General features: G+C 46.5%; 1 protein-coding gene across 1 annotated transcript in view; it reads right to left on the reverse strand.

Annotated features, from left to right (window-relative positions):
• Syn3 (synapsin III) overlaps positions 1 to 22,124 on the reverse strand; it is a 399,638-nt gene that overhangs the window by 17,898 nt on the left and 359,616 nt on the right. Inside the window, exons 8-9 of the mRNA XM_041673952.1 lie at positions 10,835 to 10,977; positions 4,258 to 4,332 (exon numbers count right to left, since the gene is read on the reverse strand). Of these exons, the coding sequence (XP_041529886.1) occupies positions 4,258 to 4,332; positions 10,835 to 10,977 (218 nt within the window). The remainder of the gene's footprint in view (positions 1 to 4,257; positions 4,333 to 10,834; positions 10,978 to 22,124) is intronic.

Below are 22,124 nucleotides of genomic sequence, written 5' to 3' on the forward strand. Positions count from 1 at the left end.
AAGAAGAGAAGGAATAAGAACCAGGAGGTCTCGGAGACCCATGGACACCCTTTGGCTGTTGTCCCCAGACCTCGACTCTGCAGCAGCAGGAAGCTTGCCTTGCCCCCATCCAGGGCCATCCTGACACCCAGCCACCCCTGCAGTCCTTTTCCCTTGGGAAAGCAGCTTGAAGGACTCTAAAAATCCCTCCAGGCTACTCTCCCTGCTCAGAGCCCCAGCCAGACAAGAGCCTGTGGGGGACAAAGGACCTCATTCTCCTGGAGTTGGGGTGGGAGGGATGTGGGGGCAGGGGAGCTCCTTCAGACAGCTCCTGACTTTCCTGGGGGCCTGGCCTTCTGGACCAATTGCTTTTGTTCCTATTCCCGTGACTGAAGGCTGCAGGGCCAGTTTGCTTTGCTGGGGACAGATCTGGGCTGTGAACTTTGACCCTGCGACAAGGGGTTGGTTGTATCTGGGGAGATCTTCTGGGCATGCACTTGGCTTTCCTTGTGGACTAGATTTGGTGGCCACAGGGGACTTTGTGTTAATGTCCTTGCTTCTCTCCTCACTCTCTGAGGTCATGCAGGACACTTGGCTCTCATATCTATTTGTGCATTTGAGCCACGTGACCTGGATGAGGAGGGAGCATGGCTGACAATTTCTAAGAACCCACTCTTTGATCGTATCCACCAGGGCCCACTGAGGCCTAGAGAGAAGGTCTCTTTCTGAGGTTATGCAGCAGGGCAGTAACATGGTCATGGTCACCTAGATCTCCAACTGGAACCCAACCCTAGTTAGAGAGATCCAACAGCAGCCAGGAGCGTGCTGGGAGTAAAAGGCAGGATAAAGACCCCTTACTGTGCCTGGCAGGCTAACTCCTCATTCTTTCTAATTCTAGCTCAAACTGATCAAGGAGGGAGGGTTGAACTCATTGCTTTCAGGAGAAGATGCTGAGGCTGAGAGAGTAATAACTAACAGTGTGGCTTCCAGTCCCAGATCGTGTCTGTGTCCAGGTTGTAAGCAAACCTCCTCCTTCCCTTCATTTGGAGCCTGCCACAGTGTGTCTGTTTTTACTTGACATGGAGGAACTGGGGAGAGAGAGAGAGAGACAGAGAGAGAGAAAGAGAGAGAGAGACAGACAGAGAGAGGGAGACAGAGAGAGACACAGGGAGAGAGAGACGAGAGAGAGACAGAGACAGAGAGAGAGACAGAGAGAGAGACAGACAGAGAGAGGGAGACAGAGAGAGACACAGGGAGAGAGGGAGACACAGAGAGAGAGAGAGAGAAAGAAAAAGAGAGAGAGAGAGAGAGAGAGAGAGAACACATATTGAGTAGGAGCACATGTATGCACAAATTGCACATATGGGTGGCAGGGCCCAAAGTGAACCTTGGGTGTTGTTCCTCAGGAGCCCCCTACCTTGATTTTTGAGGCAAGGTCTCCCACTCCATACGGAGCTCGCTGAACAGTGTAGCTGGCTGGCCAGAGAGCTCCAGTATCCTCTTGTTTCTCTCTCTCCCCAGTGTTGCATTCTGCCACACCCGCCTGGCTTTTTAAATGTGCAATCTGGGGATGGAACCCATGCCCTCATTCTTGTGTGGTAAGTGCTTTCTGGACTGACCTATCTCCCTGGCCTGTGCTATGAGTGTTTCTTATTAGTTTCTCGGTGATTTTGAACGAGCCTTTCCTTCCTGATGCCTCTGTTTCCTTCATTTGATGCTTCTTGTGCTTGGGGCTCCAAAGATAATGCAGATAAACGGGCAGCTTCTGGACTCTACCCTGCGTTATTGAGTGGTCTCTACCTATTCTCAATGCTGCATACAATGCTCTGACTGAAGCACAGCCACATTTGGCAACAACATTGATCCCTGGGGCTGTGAGAGGCTTCGGGAGCCAGGTGTTAGAGTTACTGTATTTGGTGTTGCCTCATGGGACACAACGTGCTCAAGGAGCACTGTGCCTGAGACACACTAATGAGTCAGGTTCTTCCCAAGAGAGATACAAGTCTAGACTTAGGACTGGAGGCAACTAGTTTCCAAAGGTTTTTTTTTTTTTCAAACAGTGGACATCTAAGTTACGTGTGTGCATCACCCTAGGGCCAGAAACCCCAGAGGCCAGGAAATATGGGAAAGGTCCTCCCTTCAACCAGGTAGACTAGCACTAATCAAACTGAATGAACTGTTCAGGAACCACGGAGGGCGTGGGTCTGCTTAAGGGGCTCCAGAGACTTTGGAAGTGTAGGAATGGGACCAGGGAGTTCTGCTCAGGCCATGGGCACAACTCACGACTGTCTGAGGGACAGTGCATGTTAGGCTGAGCAGACCCTGTCCTGTCTTCCAGGTTCCTGTTGGAGGGACCCTTGTGGCCTGAGACAGAGCAGAGCCACGGGATGGTGATGTGCTGGAGGTCCCCACCATAAACTTCGGAGGCCAGGGAGAGGGTAGGACTTCCTGACTGCGAGAGTCATGAAGAAGAGGGCACTGGCTGTCCATGAATGCCCCCGCCTGGGGGAGGGGTGTGCCAGGTACTTGGCACAACCTCACAAGATTAACTGGTACAAGGGAGTTCCCAGATGACAGCTAGCATCTCCAAACTGGGCCTGCTGAGAAAGGCAGGTATCCACCCTGGCAGGGTCCTCTGCCATGGTTAGCCTTTCTAACGGCATGCAGATTTACCTTCATTTTTCAGAACAAGTTCAGAACTGTCTGTTGGCTTATCTAGAAAGGGCAGAGGGTACCCACCTTGGTTCATCTGGCTTCCTGAGCTTATAGACCCTGAACTGGAGGTTCCACAGGGGCGGGGCTAATGTCTCTCTTCCCCACCACCTCCTCCAAGGCCGAGCTCTAAAACTAGTGCACAGTGACTGCTTGTGACATTGTTGTTGAGATGAAACAAAAGCTAGCTCCTTCAGGGGCCCACTCATTCAAGCTGGTACCTAGTCCTTCAGGAACCACGCTCTGGTCTCTCCTTCCCTAAATTTCACTGGGTGCCCCTTCTCCTCCTTTCTTCTCCAAGTGTTCGATGCTCACGCTGCCCTAACATTATTGTGTTCATTTGCGATTGTGTCATCCCTTAGACAAGCGGGGAAAGGTGGCTGTCTTTCACACAGGTGGGGCAATTACTTTCCTTCCTACTAAAGACTTCTCAGTGTGTGGCATTACATCCTTCCTGGGCCTCAGTCACTGTTGCTACAGAGGAAGGCTCCACTCCAGCCTCTAGAGTCGTAATTTGCCACAGGTTTACTCAAACACAATCCCACAGCCTTCTCAGCCCGTGATTGGCTTAGGGATGATCCTATGATCCCAAGCCTGGCTAAGCAGTCAATAAGGTTCCATTTCAGGCTTTGGATGAAATGACGGAAAAAGATGGTTTCTTTCTGTCGGACTTGACCCTGAGACTTTAAGCCTAGTGATGCTGTGAACCACGGTTGGAGAAGTTTGAACAGACACAACCGTGAAAGAAATGATCTCAACGGAGATGGGGTCTCAGGTCTCTCCCGAAAGCATGCCTCTTGAGTTTTCATCAACAAAAGCTACATCCCCAAAGCTCAAACTAATGAGCTATGTTCTGATGCTTACAGATGACCCCCATGGTTCTCAGAGGAGAGAATCGAGTCAGCGCCCTTTGCCGTGGCCGCTTTTCTGCTCAGGACACTGGCATGCAGTAGGCTCTCAGTGTTTACTGACCTTAGAGAGCATGCTCTGGCCACTACTGCTGCATGCTTGCAGGCAGTGTTCGGTGAACTCCTAGGGAAGGAGTGTGACTGGCTCAGAGAACAGATGCTCAGACCTCTCTCAACTGAAAAGGCTACACAGCAGTGCCCGACGGGACGAAGACCTATAAGTCCCTCAGCTACAGTGCACCCCAGAGTACACACAATTTATGGGGAACTGGCTTTTCCTTCTTCAGAAGGTCTGAGGAAGGCCCATATCCATATTTTGATGTTTTAATACAAATGTTTTCTCCCAGTTATTTGCAGGCAACTGGGGACTGATGAAGGCTTCAGTCTCTTACCTAGGCAGCAGAGCAGGACCCAGAAGGTCTCAGGACTTGAAGCCAGGATCTCAGTGTTCCTCTCTTACCTCTGGGACGCAGGGCAAACCACTTCCCTTCTCTGAAATCTTATCATCTGTAAGCATTATTTTGGCAGGTGCCCTGCTGTTGCTGCTGACCATAAGGGACAGCGAACTGGCAAATGGCTCTATGGGACACTGGTCGGAGGTTGGAGTGCCATTCTCATGGATGCTGGTGCCTCTCTCCACAGAACCTTTGTCTCTTACCTTTCCGTCATGGCCACCTGCTCCAGCATGGCAGAACCTGTGTTGGCCTTCCAGTTTCCAGAGATGGAGGTTCTCCTGGGTTAGAACAGATCACATTGAGGATATTAGGGATCTCTGCCACTAATCTGCTTTTCTTCTTCACTTTGGTGGTTAGCAGATGTTGTTTCAAACCTCTGGCCCATAATATACACAGCATTACTTTTGTATCTGTAGCCTGTCCTCAACCTGATTTTTCTTTCTGTAATTTCCATTAATGCTGACTGATTTATTTATTCCTGGATATTGTGTATTGTTTGCCAAATGTTTTTTAAATTTAAAGATTAAACTGTGTTTACTTATATTTTTGTTTATTTATTTTATGTTTTTGTGTGTGCTTTGTTTGCATGCTGTGTTCCATGTGTGTGTAATGCCCACAGAGCTTAGAAGAGAGATTCAGACCCACAGAAATTGGAGTTATGGAAGTCTATTATCCGCCATGTGGGTGCTGGGAAGCAAATCCTGGCTCTCTGTAAGAGTAATAAAATGCGTTTAACCGCTGAGCCATTTTCCAGCCCCCAGGATTAAAATTGAAATATAAAAAGGCTGCTCAGATAAAATGGCACAAACTTTGGTGCCTCAGTGTTCCCACTCCAGATCCCACATGGTAAGGCTTGACTTTTAGCATCTTGTGGTGCTATTGGGAGGTGTGGGAACCTTCAGCAAGTGATGCCTGGGAAAAGAATGTTAGGTCTTGGGGGGTCATGCCCTTGAAGGGACCTAAGTCCTTCTTGCCTCTTTCTTGGCTTCCTGACCACCATAATGTGAGCAGCCCCCTTGTTTGTTCTACCACAGACTCAAAACAATAGGCACAAGTAACCATGAGCTAAACCCTCTGAAACTGTGAATCTGAATAAACCTTTCTTCCTTTTAAGTTGATCATCTCAAGTATTTTATTACAATAATGGAAAAATGAGTAAGAGGCATGACCTCTTGCTTTTGAGGAGAACTAGGGCAGTGTACCACCTAGTGATTCTGGGATTTTTTTTTTAAATAGGTTTTTAAATGTAGGGAAAAAGATGATCTTAGGGAGGAAGTGATTACTTTCCCATGGTGAAGAGTTGGGAAGCCCTTGTGACCTCTGCCTGCTGTGCTGCTCTTCTCAGCTTCTTGTTTGGACTTTGTTCTCTTCAGCTATAACTGTCTTTCTTCTTATTGCTTGCCCATGTATGGCTTCTGTCCTACACACTCACTCTCCCCTTTGCCCCTTGTGGCCTTTATTACCACCTTTCCTTCCTAAGCCCTTGCTCATCTTTCAGGCTTCATTTGAATATGACTCCCTTGCAGCACACCTTCTTGTTCAGTCCTTATATGGCTGTCCATGCCCTGCCCTGCTTCCCACTCCTTTTCTCTCCCTGGCACTGTGCTCATCTAACTGTCCTGATGGGGGAGAAGCTCTAAAAACAGAACATGCTTTGCTCTGTCCTCTGGGCATACAGTTCCAACGGGACTCAGCATGTAGTAGGTGCCCCGTAGTTACTGACTGGGAGAGGGATGATGTATGCTGGGGAGAACCTCAGACACTTATGGATCCCTGTAAGCAGGTTCCCAATTAAATATTCTGTTTTATGGGTGTCTTCATGATATCTCTCCACAGCAATAGAACAGTAACCAAGACAGCTCATCTCTGAGAAAAGCCTAGGCAGGAGCTCAAGCAGGAAGCTGGGAAGAGGAACTGATGCAGAGATCACTGGGGATGCTGCTTACTGGTGTACTCTTTCAGTTCAATTGCCTTTCTCATACATCCCTGGCCCATCTGCCCAGAGATGGTGCCACCTACAGTAGGTAGGGTCCTCCTCCGTCAATCAGTAATCAAACAAACTCCACATATACACACTAACACGGCCAATCTGATGGAGGCCATTTCTCAACAGAGTCCTTCTTCTTAGGTATGCCTAGGTTTGTGTCAAGCTGACAAAAATTACAACAACAATGCTCACAGGGTCAGCCTACATCCTGGATATGGCTCAGTCGAAGAGTGTAAAACTGTACCCTGCTTAGGTTATTCCCTTCCTGCCTTTACTGGGTTTGAGCCAGAGGACTGCCATGGCGAATTAGCAATGGTTATGGGCTCCAGGGATGCAAAAGAAACCCCAGAGTCACTGGATGAGGCCCCAGAACCTACCTATCCATTGAGATCACCAAATGAGGCCCGAGAACCTGCCCACTGAACTATGTCTTGGCAGGTGAACAGCATTTGGCATAGCGAGTTGATGGTGGAAGAGGGTAAGAACTGAAGAACATTGTGGTGCTAACATTTCTAATAATATGCCACGGGCAGCATCTCCGAGTCTTTTAACTTCTTCCTTGGTAAAATGGGAATAACTGTAGACCTGAGTGGGGTCCTACGCGAATGAGAGGAAACATTCCCGTCAACCTCTCAGCACAAATGGCTGTGCTGTTATTTTTAGCAAGAAAAGATAAAGAAGAAGGCATTCCAAGGGCTGAAACAGCAGAAACTCAAGCCAGATTACTCTCATTCCAAAGAGGGCGATAACTGGGAGAGCTGATACCCAAGGACAGCTTTAGACATCCGAGCTGTGTATCCAAGGGCTTTATAAGTATCAGCTTGTATCAGCCCCACTGAAGGGGATGGCACCAGAGTTATCCTTCTCTCTTAACGGCAGATGCCCCAAAACTGCACTCCATAAACCCTTGACTCCATGCATAGCTCATGGAGTACATCACACATGTTTGGAAGGGCTCCTGTCCTTGACTTGAATGAGATGCAGCCAGTGGGATGTAGGATGAAATGGAGATTGTTGTTAAAGCATCCACCTTGGCTATAATCACCTTTATTTATTTGGGCTGATGTAAGGGAGGACCATTAGCTGTGTGATTTATAGACAATGACTCATTTCTTGTAGTCTGGAGGCATGGAAGTCCAGGTTCAAATTGCCTAAAGGTTCATGTTTGATGATGACCCATTTTTTAGTCTGTGCCTTCTTAGCATGTCTTCATGTAGCAGATGAAGCAAGGGGCCCTTCAGAGTTCTTTTTTTTTCCTAAGAACATTGCCTTAATTGTTAACTTGTTACAGCCTAGAATCACCTGAGAAAAGGCATCTCAGTTGAGAAACTGACCAGATTGGACCAGCCTGTGAGCATGTCAGTGGGGATTGCCTTATTGTTAATTAATATAGGAGGGCCCAGCCCACTGTGGGCGGCACTATTCCCTAGAGAGGTGGTCCTTGGCTGTATAAGAAAGCTAACCAAGCGTGGGTCTATAAGTCAGCCAGCAAATAGCATTCTTCCAGGGTCTCTGCTTCAAGTTTCTACTTGAGTTCCTGCCCTGACTTCCCTCAGTGATGGAAGGGAAGTTGAAATAAATTCTTTTCTTTTTCCCCTAAAGTTGCTTTTGTTCAGAGTGCTTTAGCACAGTAGCAGAATGGAACTAGAACAAGCACTGGTTGCTTTCTGGAAGGTTCTACCCTGATGATATAATCCCCTCTCTGACCCATTTTCCTAAGATAATCTAGAAGGGGTGGATTTTCAATATGAATTTGGGGAGAGGGTACTTAAGATCAAACATACAACCTTGGAGGTGGAGGAGAAGCTTCTGGCTGAGCAACTTTGGACAAGAGTGAAGACTGAACGTCATGATACTTTCTACAAGCCTGTGCTGGGGTTGGTAGAGTTGTTTCCCACTGTTTTAGGCACAGTTCACATGGATGGGAGTCAAGTGAGTGACAGACGGGGGAGAGTCAGCTTTTTCTTAACCGGCAGAGGAAGAATAGACAGCAATAAGGAAGGCACAACTGAGCCACATGGTACTGGATGAAAGTCCAGACAGCAGTATGACTTCATTAGAGGGTTATACATGCAGATGGATATATAGAGAAATAATCACAGATGCTTGTATCCAAGCGGGCAAATATGCATATGTATGTCCCGGCTGTGCATTAGGAGAATTTGCAAGCAGTGACACCTCTGTGTTAGCAAGCAGAGAGGCCTGAGTGCAGAGCAGGATGTGGGCCAGAGGAGGGTGAACGGTTATGGGCAGGGAGGACATTCGCTGCTCAAGTGTGGTATGAGCCCCATCCCTTGGCTGTGGACCAACCCAGGGTCCAAGAATCTCTGTAACCAATGACAAATTGGAGCTGTCAGGCCAGAAAGGTTCAAAGAATGCAGCAATGAGGTAATCCTCAGAAAAGAAACTGGGGCAAGGTGACATCAATGACAAATGCAAATTCTAACAAGGAAAGAAGGAAGGAAATGACACCACGGTGCCTCAAGAATGCCTGATTAGGGGCGGCGTGCGAGGGTGTGTGTGTGTGTGCATGCGCATGCGTGTATGTGTGTGTCTGTATGGGAGATCTAATCACTGAGACACTCCGAGAGAACATGTGAAAGCAGTAACAGCTCTGGCCTGCCCTCGGGGAAAGAACTGGGTGGTTGACTGATAGGATGGAAGAGAACTATCCCTTGGAAACTGGCTTTATCTCTTTTTTGGGACTGTGTCCTTATTGGTCAATTACATGTGTCTTTTCCAGTGTCTCAGGAAATGGTACAGTTGCCACCAAGGGCATGGGTCTCAAAGCCTAAAATCTCCCCTATCCATACACACACACACACACACTCTCTCTCTCTCTCTCTCTCTCTCTCTCTCTCTCTCTCTCTCTCTCTAATATATACATACATACATACACACACACACACACATATATACACTTATACATATATTGTACTTGTTGAGGCTGGGGGGAACCCTGGGTGTCATCCTCAGAAATCTGTTTCCTTTGCAACAAGGTCTTTAATTGGCCTGGAGATCACCAATTAGAATAGACTGACTGGTCAGGGAACCCCAGAGTGTTTGGATTACAAGAGCTTATGACCATACCTATTACTTTTGTGTTTTGAGAAAGGGCCTCACTATGCAACTCTGGTATCCTGAACCTACTATGTAGACCAGGCTGGCCTCCAACTCACAGAGATTCACTTGCCTACCAAATACTGAAACTGAAGGTGTTCACCACCACACCCGGCCTCATACCTCATACTTTTATGTGGGATCTGGAGATTGAACTCAGATTTTGGTGCTTGCAAACAAAATGCTTTACTCATTGAACCAACCCCACCCAGACCTATTTAAAATCACACACACACACACACACACACACACACACACACACACACACACACGTGAGTGAGCATGGAAACCAGACATCAATCTTGGTATTGTTCATCAGGAACCATTGACCTTGGTTTTTGAGACAGAGTCTCTCACTGTGACCTGGGGCTTGCTAACTATGTTAGACTGTCTGGGTAGTGAGCCACAGGGATCCTCCCCAAGGCTAGGATTATAATCATGCACCATCACATCTTTTTAGATGGATGCTGGGAATCGTACTCAGGTCTTTATGACCTATCTCCCTGGTCTCTACCTGGCTCTTTACACAAAGACATGTTTTTCCAATGGGCAATCCAGGTAGCAAAAGGTCATGGCAGACAATGCATTCGCAAATAGGCACAGCTTTGATTGACTTGACATCTTAACAGAAGCAGGTGACAGCTTGGCTTGCCCTCAGGATTCTCAGGCAAAAGCTATGCTGCACAGATAGACAACACATGGACAGACAGACTGTCCAACTGTCCATGGCTGATCACTGCAGTTTCCTGTTATGGAGCTGTGCTCACAGTCAGTGCTGCATAGAGCTGACTGTTGGGTCTCCTCGTCTGAAGTGGAACCAGGAACAACATTCCAAAGTGAGGGGCACAGAGACCCAGACACAGGTAAGACCTTTTCAAGAGACAGCCTTTCCTCCTGCTCTAGAGTCCCACTGAAACGGATGGCTTCAGTCCCAGGTTAGCTCTTCATTTGCCGACTCACCTTGAAGCAAATGCAGGGGGCTGCCTTTGTCACCTGGCATTCATAGCTCTTCCTTTAGAGGCAGCACCTCCACTTCTGCCCGGTCCTGATCTTGCTCAACTTGCCTGCCTTCCTGCTTGGATTTGCCATAGTGGTTTTCTGCCTCCAACCAAAATGGAAGCGACAGATCACACTCTGAGATAAGTGCTTCAAAAAGACTCTAGTGAATTCTTCATCCATCGGCCCCGTGAGCATCAACCACACACACTGCTATGTACATGGGGCTGCCCTGAATCCCAGTGCTTTCGAAATCATAAATTTAGCAGGATTTTGGTTTGTTTTTTTAAACTTTCCAATTACCCATGATTTTCTAGTGAATTTCCTTAAAAACAAAACATGTAGGATTCAGAAGCAGTTTTTGTTGCTTGCAACCAGAGAATTTGGCGTGACTTCCTAATGAGACTTGTAGGTTCCAGAAAATAACAGATTGCTTTTCCATACACACCAGGCCATGCAGCTTCATACCGAAGAGAATTCCAACCCTTCAGCAAGGACTCCTTGATTTGCACAAATCTACACACACACACACACACACACACACACACACACACACACACCTTTATAGAGAGGTCTATCAGGCTAAGTTGCAATAGAAGCAAAGGACAAACAAACACAGCATCATGGTAGAAGCAGGACACTCCCACCTTCCTCCCAGTCCCTGCCCACTGACTCACATGTATGCCTTGTAGTTGGATCCGATCTTCTGTATGCGGATGTCATACTTGGAGTCGATAAAGGCTTCAGTGGTGGCATAGGTTTTGGCCATGGCCACCACACTAGTGATGTCCTGGTAGGCATGCTGGTTTTCTACTTTGATCTGTGGGGTAAGGGGGATATGTGAGTGTGGCTGCCCAGGCCAGGACAAGGTGCTCCATCCAAGAGAAGGTCACCTGACTTGCAGGGACATAGACGCAGGAGGTGAACAATCCCACTACCTGCTTTCCCAAGGAACAGAAAAGGAAGGGGCTGGTTCCAGCTGGGAAGGCAGGGGCTCTTGAGAGAACAGGTGAGCTCTGAAGAGGTTCAGAATGATTAATACTTTTATTTTGCTTGGACAAAGGGTCTCTCTATTGAAGTCCAAATGTTCCCTATGTTGATTAGGTTGACCCCAAATTTGTGGAGATCCTCCTGTCTCTGCCTCCTGAGTGCTGTGCTGGATTAAAGGCATACACTACCATGAATATACATTCCGAATGTGTGGCTGACTGGCGATGTGGAGGGCGGGGTCATAGGGAACATTAGGGCCTCTAGGGAAGAATAGCTGGTCACCTGGTTGCTGGGGATAGGAAAGTGGGCACAATGGTTGGGTGGCATCCTAGGGAACAGGTCCTGCTAGCTTTGATCAGATGCGCAGGTTTCAGGCAGAAGGTCCAGATGCCACAGAAAGAGATCAGTATTTAAAGGAGCAAGTGCCTTAATTTGTGTTTTCAGAACAATCACTCAGTTGTGTAAGGGGTTGAATGGGGGAGTGTGGTAGGCAACAGAGAAACCAGTTAGAAAAACATGGTGTGTGTGTGTGCCTGTGTGCATGCATGTGCTGTGTTTGCATGTATTTAGTGGATGCTACATGTATAGTATGTTTTTGTACACTCATTGGTATTTACTGTGTTTATACCTGGTGTGTATAGAGTAGTGTGTACGAGTGTGTGTTTGGATATGTACATGCAGTGGACAGGTTGGCTTTGTAGTTCAGAAGCTTGTGGGAGACACTTGCCCTGTTTACTGGGTTGAGGCCAGGACCACAGAGTGGTGTCTCGAGGTAAGAAAAAAGTCTCAAGAGAGCTCCCAAGACCAAGGGCAGGGTAAAAGGTCAAGGCTCTGTGGCATCAAGACACTGCAGAAGCTGAATCTTAGAGTCTGTGAAAAACAGGGTGGAGTGCCCCTTCCAGGTGGCCACAGGGTGCTACTTGTCTAGACTGGTCTTCCTGGCTTCCTCACATTGTCAGTGGAACATTCCAATGCTGGATCAGAGGCAGGTAGAAGCCCCAGAGCGCTGAGCGCAATGGCAGTCTGTCTGGATGGAACAGGAGAAGAGTGGGACTGACCCTCAGGAGTACATTCTTCTTCTTTCCCATGCTCCCTGCTCTTTGCATCTCTGCTCTGAAAACACTATCGCTTCTACGGTATCTTCCATTCACATTTGTAACAAGTGTACAAAGGCACCTGCAGGGGCAAGGCACGCCAGCTACATATATGGTCTTTCTGCAGAGCTGAATCTTAGAGTCTGTGAAAAACAGGGTGGAGTGCCCCTTCCAGGTGGCCACCATGGTACGGACTGAGTTGTCTTTATCCAAAGTCAGTGCATCTGAGCGCGGTGCCTACAATTAAATCCTGACCCAAAGGCCCAGCTTTGTTACTAACCAGCTCAGGCCTTTGCAGGTACAGACTTTCTTTTCTCCATGAGGGATTCTAAATAAGCAAGCCTTGGCAAGCCTTCTTTCCTCTTCACCCTTGAAAAACACAGCCTTCCAGTAATGAAGCTCAGGCACATGTTGCAGAGAAAACAAGGTCAGCCAGGAAGATGTCCCTACGTACAACCCACTTTCCAGCTCACAGCCTCCCCTTCTCTTTCCAGCTGTAACAGGGGCAGAAGTGTACCTTGTTCCTTTGTCTTAGGTCTCCCGAGGCTCTGATGTCTGGCTGTCCCTACTCCTTTTAGCAATAGGACCCTTCAGTTTAAGCTGAGCATCTGGTCTCCAAGAAACAGATGCTTTCCTTCTAGTATCCTTTCCAAGTGGATGTGGTGAACTCTTTAAGTTCTAGCCAATGAAAATCAAGTAGCTGTGGTGTGAGTCACCTCTTAGTGGTCCCTGAATGTTGTATGGAGAGGTGGAGAGGGCCCCTTGTTTGTCCCCCCCCCCCCTGCTAGCTTACACCTGAAATAGCCACAGAGAAACTGTATTAATTAAAACACTGTTTGGCCATAAGCTCTAACTTCTTAATGGCTAACTCTTACATATTAGTTTAACTCATCTCCATTAATCTTTGTATCGCCACGTGGCAGTGGCTTACCAGAGATTCTAACCAGTGTCCCTCTCTGGTGGAGGATCCATGGCTTCTCTGACTCTGCCCTTCTTCCTCCCAGCATTCAGTTTTGTTTTCTCTGCCTACCTTAAGTTCTGCCCTATCAACTAGGCCAAGGCAGTTTCTTTATTCATTAACCAGTGAAAGCAACACACACACAGAAGGAACTCCTACACCACCTGAAGGTGAAGAGTCCTTCCTTTCCTCTTCCCTTCTTCCTTATGGCTGTGATACAGATGTGATAACGTGAGCAGCAGCAGTCACAGAAGTCATGTGTTGAGCGTGGTGGAGTGATAACATGGGGGGAACCTGGGTCCCCAGTGTTGTAAACCCCCCTCAGTACTTTGTACCGACAGAATCTTGCAGAGAGAGCAATGAACTTGGTTAAGATGCTGTTGCTTTGATTTCTGTTAAAGAAGCTGTCATTTCGTTTCAATCTCATGTTTGGTACATTTTTCATGATGGGACAAATCCAAAAAGGATCTGCCACCTGCTACTTGGCACTTTGGGTTCTCGCCACTCTCTCGGATGACTCTGGGTCTTTGTGGTCTTCTTCGCTCAAGCCATTGTCCTCAGGTCTAATTCTCTTCCATCACACCAACGTTGATTCAGCCTCTGTATTAGTTACTTGGAGCACTGCTATGTAAAAAACCAACAGAAGCAACCTGAAGAAGGAAGGGTAGGCTTATTTTGGCTCATAGTTTGAGGGAAGAGTCCATCCTGGCTGGGAAGTCATTGTGGAAGAAGCATGAGGCGGCCAAATCACATTCCCTCTACAGCCAGGAAGCAGAGTTCTGAATGCCGTTGTTCACCTTGCTTTCTCCTTTTTATCCAGCATGACAGTTAGGATAAATAGATGGATAAATTGAACCTCAATGAACCTCATCTAGATAATCCCTCATAGACACACCCAGAGGTTTATCTCTAAGATGATTATAGATCCCGCCAAGCTGATAAGCAACATAAACCACCCCACCTGCCTCGCTGGAGATCTGTAGAGTTCTTTGAGTTGCGTCCTGCTCTGGGTAGCATGAACTAGGAAAAGCTTTGAAGTTTGGTTTGCACACCACTGTTCTTTCCTTTCTGGTGCCTCCCTTACAGTTGACAGTGCCTTGTCTCCCTCCAGTGCCCTTTGGATGGTCTAGGGCTTCATCCTTAGTCAACGTGTGGGTTCAGGTGCAGGGATTCAAAGTTATCAGCATGAAAGATCCCAGGAGAGAGCTTGTTACAGGGAGGACCTGTAAAGCACAGCCATGCTTCCGTCACCAGTGGCTTTGGAAAGAATAGAGCTTCTGTTCCATGGCTTCCCAGACCACACAGGAGGCATGCATCGTAGGCTGCCTTGGAGAGGTCTGCTGTCCACAGCACCCTTTCTCTTCTGACCCGAAGACACATGGCCATCGGAATAAATACCGCACTTTCCCTTTCCCCAGCACCTTAGTGTGTCCGTGTGACAACATCTTGGTGCTTTTGTGTCATCAAAGAAGGGGGGGGGGGGTTGAACTGTAGGCCAGGGCTGGCTTTCCCCTCGCTCTTGTCCTTTTCCTGCTGGCTGGGATGTGGCCCACCATTGGCTTCATGGATAACAAGTGGATGATTCACATGGTGGAAGGAAACCGGTCCCTCGAAACCAGGGAGGCTCCATACCAACCCTGGGTTTCTTTTTACCCAGTTCCATTAGGGGAAACAGAAACTTCTAGTTTGTTTTGACAATTAGACTTTATCTCAATCACAATCTAAACCTTAAAGCGCACCTCGGATTTTGTTCATAGTGGGGACAAAGAGAACCAAAAGGGAAAGTGTCGATAATTATAGCTTCAACAGTGAGCCAGTGCGTCAGCCCACCTTCCTGTCTGAATAGTTGGGGAGAGGGGGAGTGTCACTCATTCTGCCCCCTCCAGAGCTGGCATAACTCTTTCTGGGTTCTTTCAAAAGAGTCAAATGTCCCTAGCAACAGGCTGATCTTTCTTTTCTTTGCTTTGCTTTTCTTTTTATTTCTTTTCTTTTTTCCTCTTCCTTTCTTTTTGTTACAGAGTGTTCCCTAGACTGTACAATGCTGGGGTTTCAAAAAATAAAAATCCTGGCCCTGCCCTGGGTCTTCTGTGCCTACCTCCCTTTAGATGCTGAGCTTCTCGGGGATGGACAATGATTTTTGTTCAAAGTCATAATATTCATGCGTGACACAGTGTCGGTGTTAAAAGGTGTTTTCTGGAAGGAATGTAAGAAGCTGGAGGGAGACTAGAACTTAGAGTTGGGAGAGTATCATGGCAGTGGAAGACATCCGTGAGTCAGAGAACGAAAGAAAGTGTGCTTTGGGGGTGTACATTTTTTCCATCAGGGATGTGTGTGTATCCACAGTTGGTGCTATGAAGCATCCTCAGTCATGGTCCACATTATTCACAGAAGTCTCTCAATCAAGTCAGAGCTCACCCACACAGCTAGTCTTGCTAGCCAACTTTCTCAGGGCTTTCCCATCTCTGCCTTCAAGGAGGAGCTCCTTGATGGAATTACAGGCAGGCTGCCACGCTCACCCACCACTTACAGGGGTTCTGGGGATCTGAACTCTAGTCCTCACGGTGAGGCCTTAACCATGGACCCATCTCCCCAGACCCACACTGTACAAGTATGTCTTTTTATAAAATGAAGTTTTTCGGATGTCTAGGCTGGATCGACCCTGTTAGAGGGTTATAGCTTCTGTTAGACATTCCTGGGGACGAAATGGAATCAGGGATCCTGGAGAGGACTGAGGGATGGTCCTTAGGCCGGGGATGGAGGGTGTTGAGGGCCATGAGAAGCACAGCTGTGGGAGGTAGAGCTGAGCCCCGAACAGGGAAACTTGGTACTCTGCCCAATTCACTGGCTGGAAAAGTCTCTGAGGGTTCCCAAAGATGTGATAAAAACAGGAAGGCCCAAATGAACTGTGATGCAAGGGGACCCATGTGCTGCACAGAGTGTGGGGCCAGAGAACAACTGCAGAGATGCAGCCTCCCCTCCCCCTCTCGCCTGCACCCCTGCTCTTGTCTCCCCTCCCTGCCTCTCTCTGCCTTCTCACGTCTTCCTTCCTCACCCCATCTTTTCTCCCCTCTGAACATCTTTCTCTCCCTCTGTTATCATGCTCCATCTTCTTGTCTAATTTGTTTCTTACGGTTGCTCCTTTCACCCCTTGCTCTCTTTCATCTTCAGCTTGTCTTTCCCTCTCTCATGGCTAGGCTCCCCCTGCTCTCTGTCTTCTATGACCTCTCTGGCTCTCCTGCACACCGTCTCCAGCACATTCATGCTCAGGGTTTCCCCTGCCTATCCCTGACTGCCTGTAAAAGTGCCTTTCTTCTCTCATGTGCATGTGTATATGTATATACATGTGCACACGTGTGTGCGTGTGAGCGTGTGCACACACACACGGCGTCTTGAGGAGAAACTAGGAAGGAAAGCATCCAAAGACAACAAGAGGAACTGCAGAAGGGCCAGGATTCCAGTCAGACTCTTCCAGCAGGAAGTCTGAAGACCTGAAACTCCAGCACGGGACAGGAGGATGATCTCCATCCCCAAAGGACTGTTCATCACACGCTCAGATATCTCCAACGAGTCTGGGGCTTGTGATGGTCCTGGCAGCTCTACTTCTTCTTCAAGAGCCTCTACCTTGTTTTACTATGTGTTGGCCCAAGAATGAATGAATGGTCCAAGTGGGTGGTCTTGACCTCTGCCTGTGTCTGCTCTTCATCTACGTGAGGATGATGACGGAGACGGATTGTGGTGCTGAGGTTTACAGGCTAAAAAAAAAGTTAACTCATCAAAAAAAAAAAACCCTAGAAAAGCAGTGATTCCCATGGTTACTTGAAATAATCCTGTGTGTAAGCCACCATGTGATATATTGTTGAGTCACTTCATTGTCAGTTTTTAGAGATTTGACTCATTTTACTTTTTAATTATGTGGTCATATGAATGAGTAAGTCTAATCGCCATCCAATCCTCAGGAGTATGCCTTTGGCTGTTTGCTTAGAGTAACGCGGTGTTTTGAAGAGGAAGTGTCCTCCCCACAAGCGCGTGTGTTTGCATCCTCAGTCTCCAGATAAGGTATGCAACTTAGCTGGCTGACATGAGGCTACAGTGGTCCAAGAACACAGTAGATGCTATTTAAATATGTAAACATATTTTTGCAGGGGTGAGACTAGAAAGTTTATAGCCAGTCCCCATGTGACCTGAGATCCCTACTCTCTAGTCCGTTACTGAGAAACTAGAGCAACAAGAAAAGACCAACAAATACTTATACAGATTTAAATAACATTTACTGTGATCTTGGACCTCTGCAATGAGCCTCAGCTTTCATGATTCTACACAGCAAAGAGGTGAAATGGGATTTGGATAAGTGTGGGGGAGGTAAGCTTGCAACTGGAGGAATGATGGTAGGAAATGAAGTGTTTATCTATGGTTCTACGCCAGCAAAACCCCTCAGCAACTATCCAATTAAAGTAAACCAACTTCTGTTGAGCCCCTAGAATGTGGTAGGCATTATGCTGGGGAAGTCCTTGGACAATTATTATAATTTAATTTAAAATCATAAACTTCTTACAACGTAGTTACTATCTCACATAAGAATTAAGAAAAGCAAAGTTCAGAGAAGTAACTTAAGGAGCGGCTGAAAGCCCGTCCGAGACAGGTCCACCAAGGTCAAGAGTGACGTAGAGCTGAGAGCAACGGTTAACGTTGGGAAGACGGATGAGAACACAGGAGCTAAACACTGACTGGGAAAATGCAAAACTGCCCTCTGGAACTGGAATAGTCAGTCATCCAAGTCCAAGGAGAGATGTGGACTTTCAGGATTTCATGTATGACAATGACCTGGAAGAATTATCTAGAGGCAGGTAGCTCCATATGGATCTCAGCAGGACAAATACTGTGTTAAGCTGCATTAGTAGAAGCAAGGCAGTTAACAGGTATCATGTCCCATAGATAACAACAGCCAGGCTCCTGCCTCTCTTGTACACCCATACTCCATCCCAGTACCTGTTGTCATAAACACTGTTATCCCCTCTAAGTTAAGGGTTTTGAGTCCTAATTTTAACCAACTGTAGCTTGAAAATATTTGGCCCAAAATTCTGTTCCTACTAAATACATAAAACCTTTTTTGTCATTATTCTTTAAACAACAACAATAATTTACCAAGTATATATCATCTTAGATATGAAAAGTAGAAGTGATTAAAAGTATGCAGGGGTGTATAAATGTGTGTGCTATGTGCCAGCATGAAAATATTTTAGTAATGTCTTAGTCTTCTTTCCTACTGATAAAATGCCCTGGCAGAGGCAACTTAAGGGAGAAAGGATTAACTCTGGCTCACGGTTCGAGGTACACAGTCCTGAGAAAGCAGCTGCTCAGGCCATGTCCATAGCCATACCTAGACAGCAATGGGCGCCTCTTAGCACTTAGCTTGCTTTCTCCTTACAGTTCAGGGTTCACTGCAGAGGGAATAACTCCACCCACCATTAAGATAGGGCTTCCCACATCAATAAACTTAATGGAAATAGCCCACCCAGCCATGCCCAGATATCCATCTTCCTGCGACCCTAGACTCTGTCAAGTTGACAGCATTAACCATCATGATGAAGAACGTGAGGAGCTATGAATTTGGTGTCTTTTGCTACAGAACCAATCCCTCATGGGTTCTTTCAAATACTATATATGTGTGTGTGTGTGTGTGTGTGTGTTAATTTAGTCATTAAACAATCAATTAACTCCCTGTTGTTCTCCCTGAATGGTTACAGATGTTTATAGCCATCAACTGAATCACAAATTTCACCAAAGATCCCTGTGTTAAAGGTTTCCTCCTCAGCCTAAGGTGCTATTGGGAGGTGGTAGGACCTTTATGACGTAGCCTGGTGGGAGGACTTTAGGTCACTGTGGTGTGTCATGGAAAGGATATTGGAATCCCAGCTCCTTCATTTCCCTGTGTGTTTCCCAGTGAAACCACAGTGTTTACCAGGTGAGTAGCTTTCTCTCGCATCCTCCTACCACAATGCACTGCTTCACTACAAGCCCAAACAGCCAAGGCCTGAAACATCCACAATTGTGAGGCAGAATGGCCTTTGCTCTTTTAAAGTTGATTATCTCAGAAATTTTTTTTGATAGTAACAGAAAGCTGACACACAGTGGTTTAAGCCAACCAACTGTTAGTGGCGTGATAGAAAACGGGGAGAGGATGTTGTGGAGTAAGATAAAGCAGGGTGCGGTGGATGAGGGATGCTGGGTGAGAAGAGGAACCACCCAGATGATGGATGAAGTCAAGTTTGAACAGAGGTCTGAGCGAAGTGTGTGTGTGGTGTGTGTGTGTGTGTGTGGTGAGCCATGCAGGCTAGGAACAGAACACTTGTTTGTACAGATGCATTCCCAATGGAGGGAGGGGCACAGAGCTACATCCAGAATATGCTGAGTGATTCTGGGGTCCATGGAGTCTGAGATGTTTTAAGGCACTAAAATGATCTAGAGGCAGCTTACATTTGGAGGACGTTAAAGAAGAAAATGCCATCTGCCTTGCTGCCTAATCAATAATTGGCACAAGGACATGGTTCATAGATATTTGTTTAACTTGAACAACAGCAATTTAACAGAGCAGAAACTGTATGTCCTTGGTGGAAGGTATGTAACACATTCTTAAAAAATGAATAAGGAATCTGTGTATGTATGTAGATGGATATTTAATGACTACATTGTGGGAATGATAATGGAAATGCTATTTGAAAAGCTCCAAGATAACAATAATGTCAGCATTATTAGGAGTCGAGATCCTCCCTTCCCCTCACTACCTCCTGCTATCCCTCCCTCTTTTCCTTTCCCCCTCCTTCCTCCTTCTTTTCCTGCTCCCATGTCTGCCAAGTGCTACACCACACAGTTATATCCCTAGCCCTAAGTGAAAAAGAAATACAATTTGAAAATCATAGAAATTAAATTAAATCTCTCATCTAAAATTTGAATTGAAAATGTCAGTGTAGATTTATGTTCTACTTTTTCCTATGCCCTCGAAAAGACCTAGAAGAAGTGGCCAGCAAAATAACAACAAACATGCTTAGCATTTTGATTATGGTCCTTAGAAAAATGTTGTTATCTTGAAAGGAGCCATGACTGACCCCAGGATTTAGGTAAAAATATGTGGTGAGCTGGAAGCATCTCATCATGGCAAGCAGAGAGAAGCAGTCAAATCAAGATCACGAGTCTTCCTGAACAATTTCTAGAAACCAAAGATGGATCATTTGAGTGCCAAAAAAATAACAAATTCAACAGATTTAAATACATCGAATTGTTAAAAATCCATGACTTAAAAATAAGTGATGGTCACCTTTGGAGTTAACTAAGGCACATCATTATTCTGAAAACTGGGCTAGTAAAAGGATGAAGAAATCTTCTTTTCTGATACTACATGGAGGGGTGAGGACCAAGGAGAGCATCCTTTGGCAAAGCCTAGCAACATTGCACCAGGGCAACAGTGGTAGATGCCCAGACTGTTCAGAAAGGATTTCTGGAAATGTCCTACGGTATGGGGCATGAAGACAAAACCTGAACTTACAGGTCAGCTTAACAAGAGAAAGAACTCCTCAGACAGGGCTGTGTCTCAGGTACGATGAAGGATAATGTCCTTACCCAATCAAGGAGTGTACTCTTTTCATCTCAGAACCTGACTTGCATGGCATCTCGGGATCTACCTGCCCAGCTCCCAGGGAAGACAGTGACATCTTCATGGGATGCTACCAGCTAAACTTGGAATGTAGGAAATGGTATAGAAAAAGTACCTGTTTTCCATCCAATAACTAAATGACATAGAAAAAAAAACCCCAGTAAGAACAGAGGAAGAGGGGCTGTTATAGTCATGCTGGGTGTGAGAATTCAGGCTTTGTTTGGCTACAGCCAGAGCAAGGGGGCTACAAACATGGTGGTGCCTGCCTGTCATCCCAGTACTTAGAAGTCTGAGGAAGAATTAAGGCCAAACTGGGCTGCGCAGTCAGTACCAGGTCAGTTAGGGTTACATAGCAAGATTCTTATTTAAAACAACAACGATAACAAAATTGGCCAAACAAAAGATCCAAATGAAAAGGGGAGCTTTTGAACACTGACTGTATGTTAAGATTGTGGATTATTAGGTTTTAGGTGTAATAGTGGCATTCAGCGATGCTACAGCAAAAAGGAGCCTTTATGTGTTAAAAATACATTCTGAGCTATTTCTGGATAAAATGACATGCTATCTGGGATTTGCTTTGAGACAATCCAGAGAGCCATAGACACAGAAAGAGGAAGGGTGGCTGCCAGGACCGAGGCGATGAGGGGAGGGGGGGTTGGTAGTGACTTCTGATGGGGGAGGAGCATGAAGATAGAGTTCCAGGGTGCTCACGGCTCCCCATTGAGCAAACACCAAGAACAAAGAAACTCCAGTGAATCGCATACTTTAGAAGGAGAAATTGTATGAGAATCAGATCTTGGGTTTTAAAAATGAAAAAGTATCTACTGTTTGAGAGGAAATGAGGGTGTGTCTGTGAAGCAAATTTGACCATGAAAGGGTTCTGGTGGAAGCTGAAGACTGATTATTTTCTCCTCTTCTGTGCGTGCTTGAGAACTTCTATAATAAAGATTTAAGAACAAGTAGGACGGAAAGAAGACAAAAGAGGTGAGGATATAAAATTATAGTCAGAAGGAGGTTAAAAGGGCAAATGGCCAAGTCTGGCAGCGGGTGTGGGCCCTTCTTTGTGTGTGGCAAACAACAGTTAAAAAAAAAAAAAAAGCAACTTGGGTCAAACATGATCCAGTTCATCTAGGATGTCTAGAGAAATCATAGCCGTTCCAGCAACACAAGCAAAATGACATCCTTCCATGTTTTCCCTGGGGGAGGGGCAGCTGTGCCTACCTCCCAGGGGTTCTCCAGTGACTTCAGTCTTACCCTGCAGACACCTCTGGTCCCTC

This window comes from Microtus oregoni, unplaced genomic scaffold (genome assembly GCF_018167655.1).
Source record: "Microtus oregoni isolate MIOR12 unplaced genomic scaffold, Mior012 000001F_ref0000356, whole genome shotgun sequence".
In the NCBI taxonomy this organism is placed as follows: domain Eukaryota; kingdom Metazoa; phylum Chordata; class Mammalia; order Rodentia; family Cricetidae; genus Microtus; species Microtus oregoni.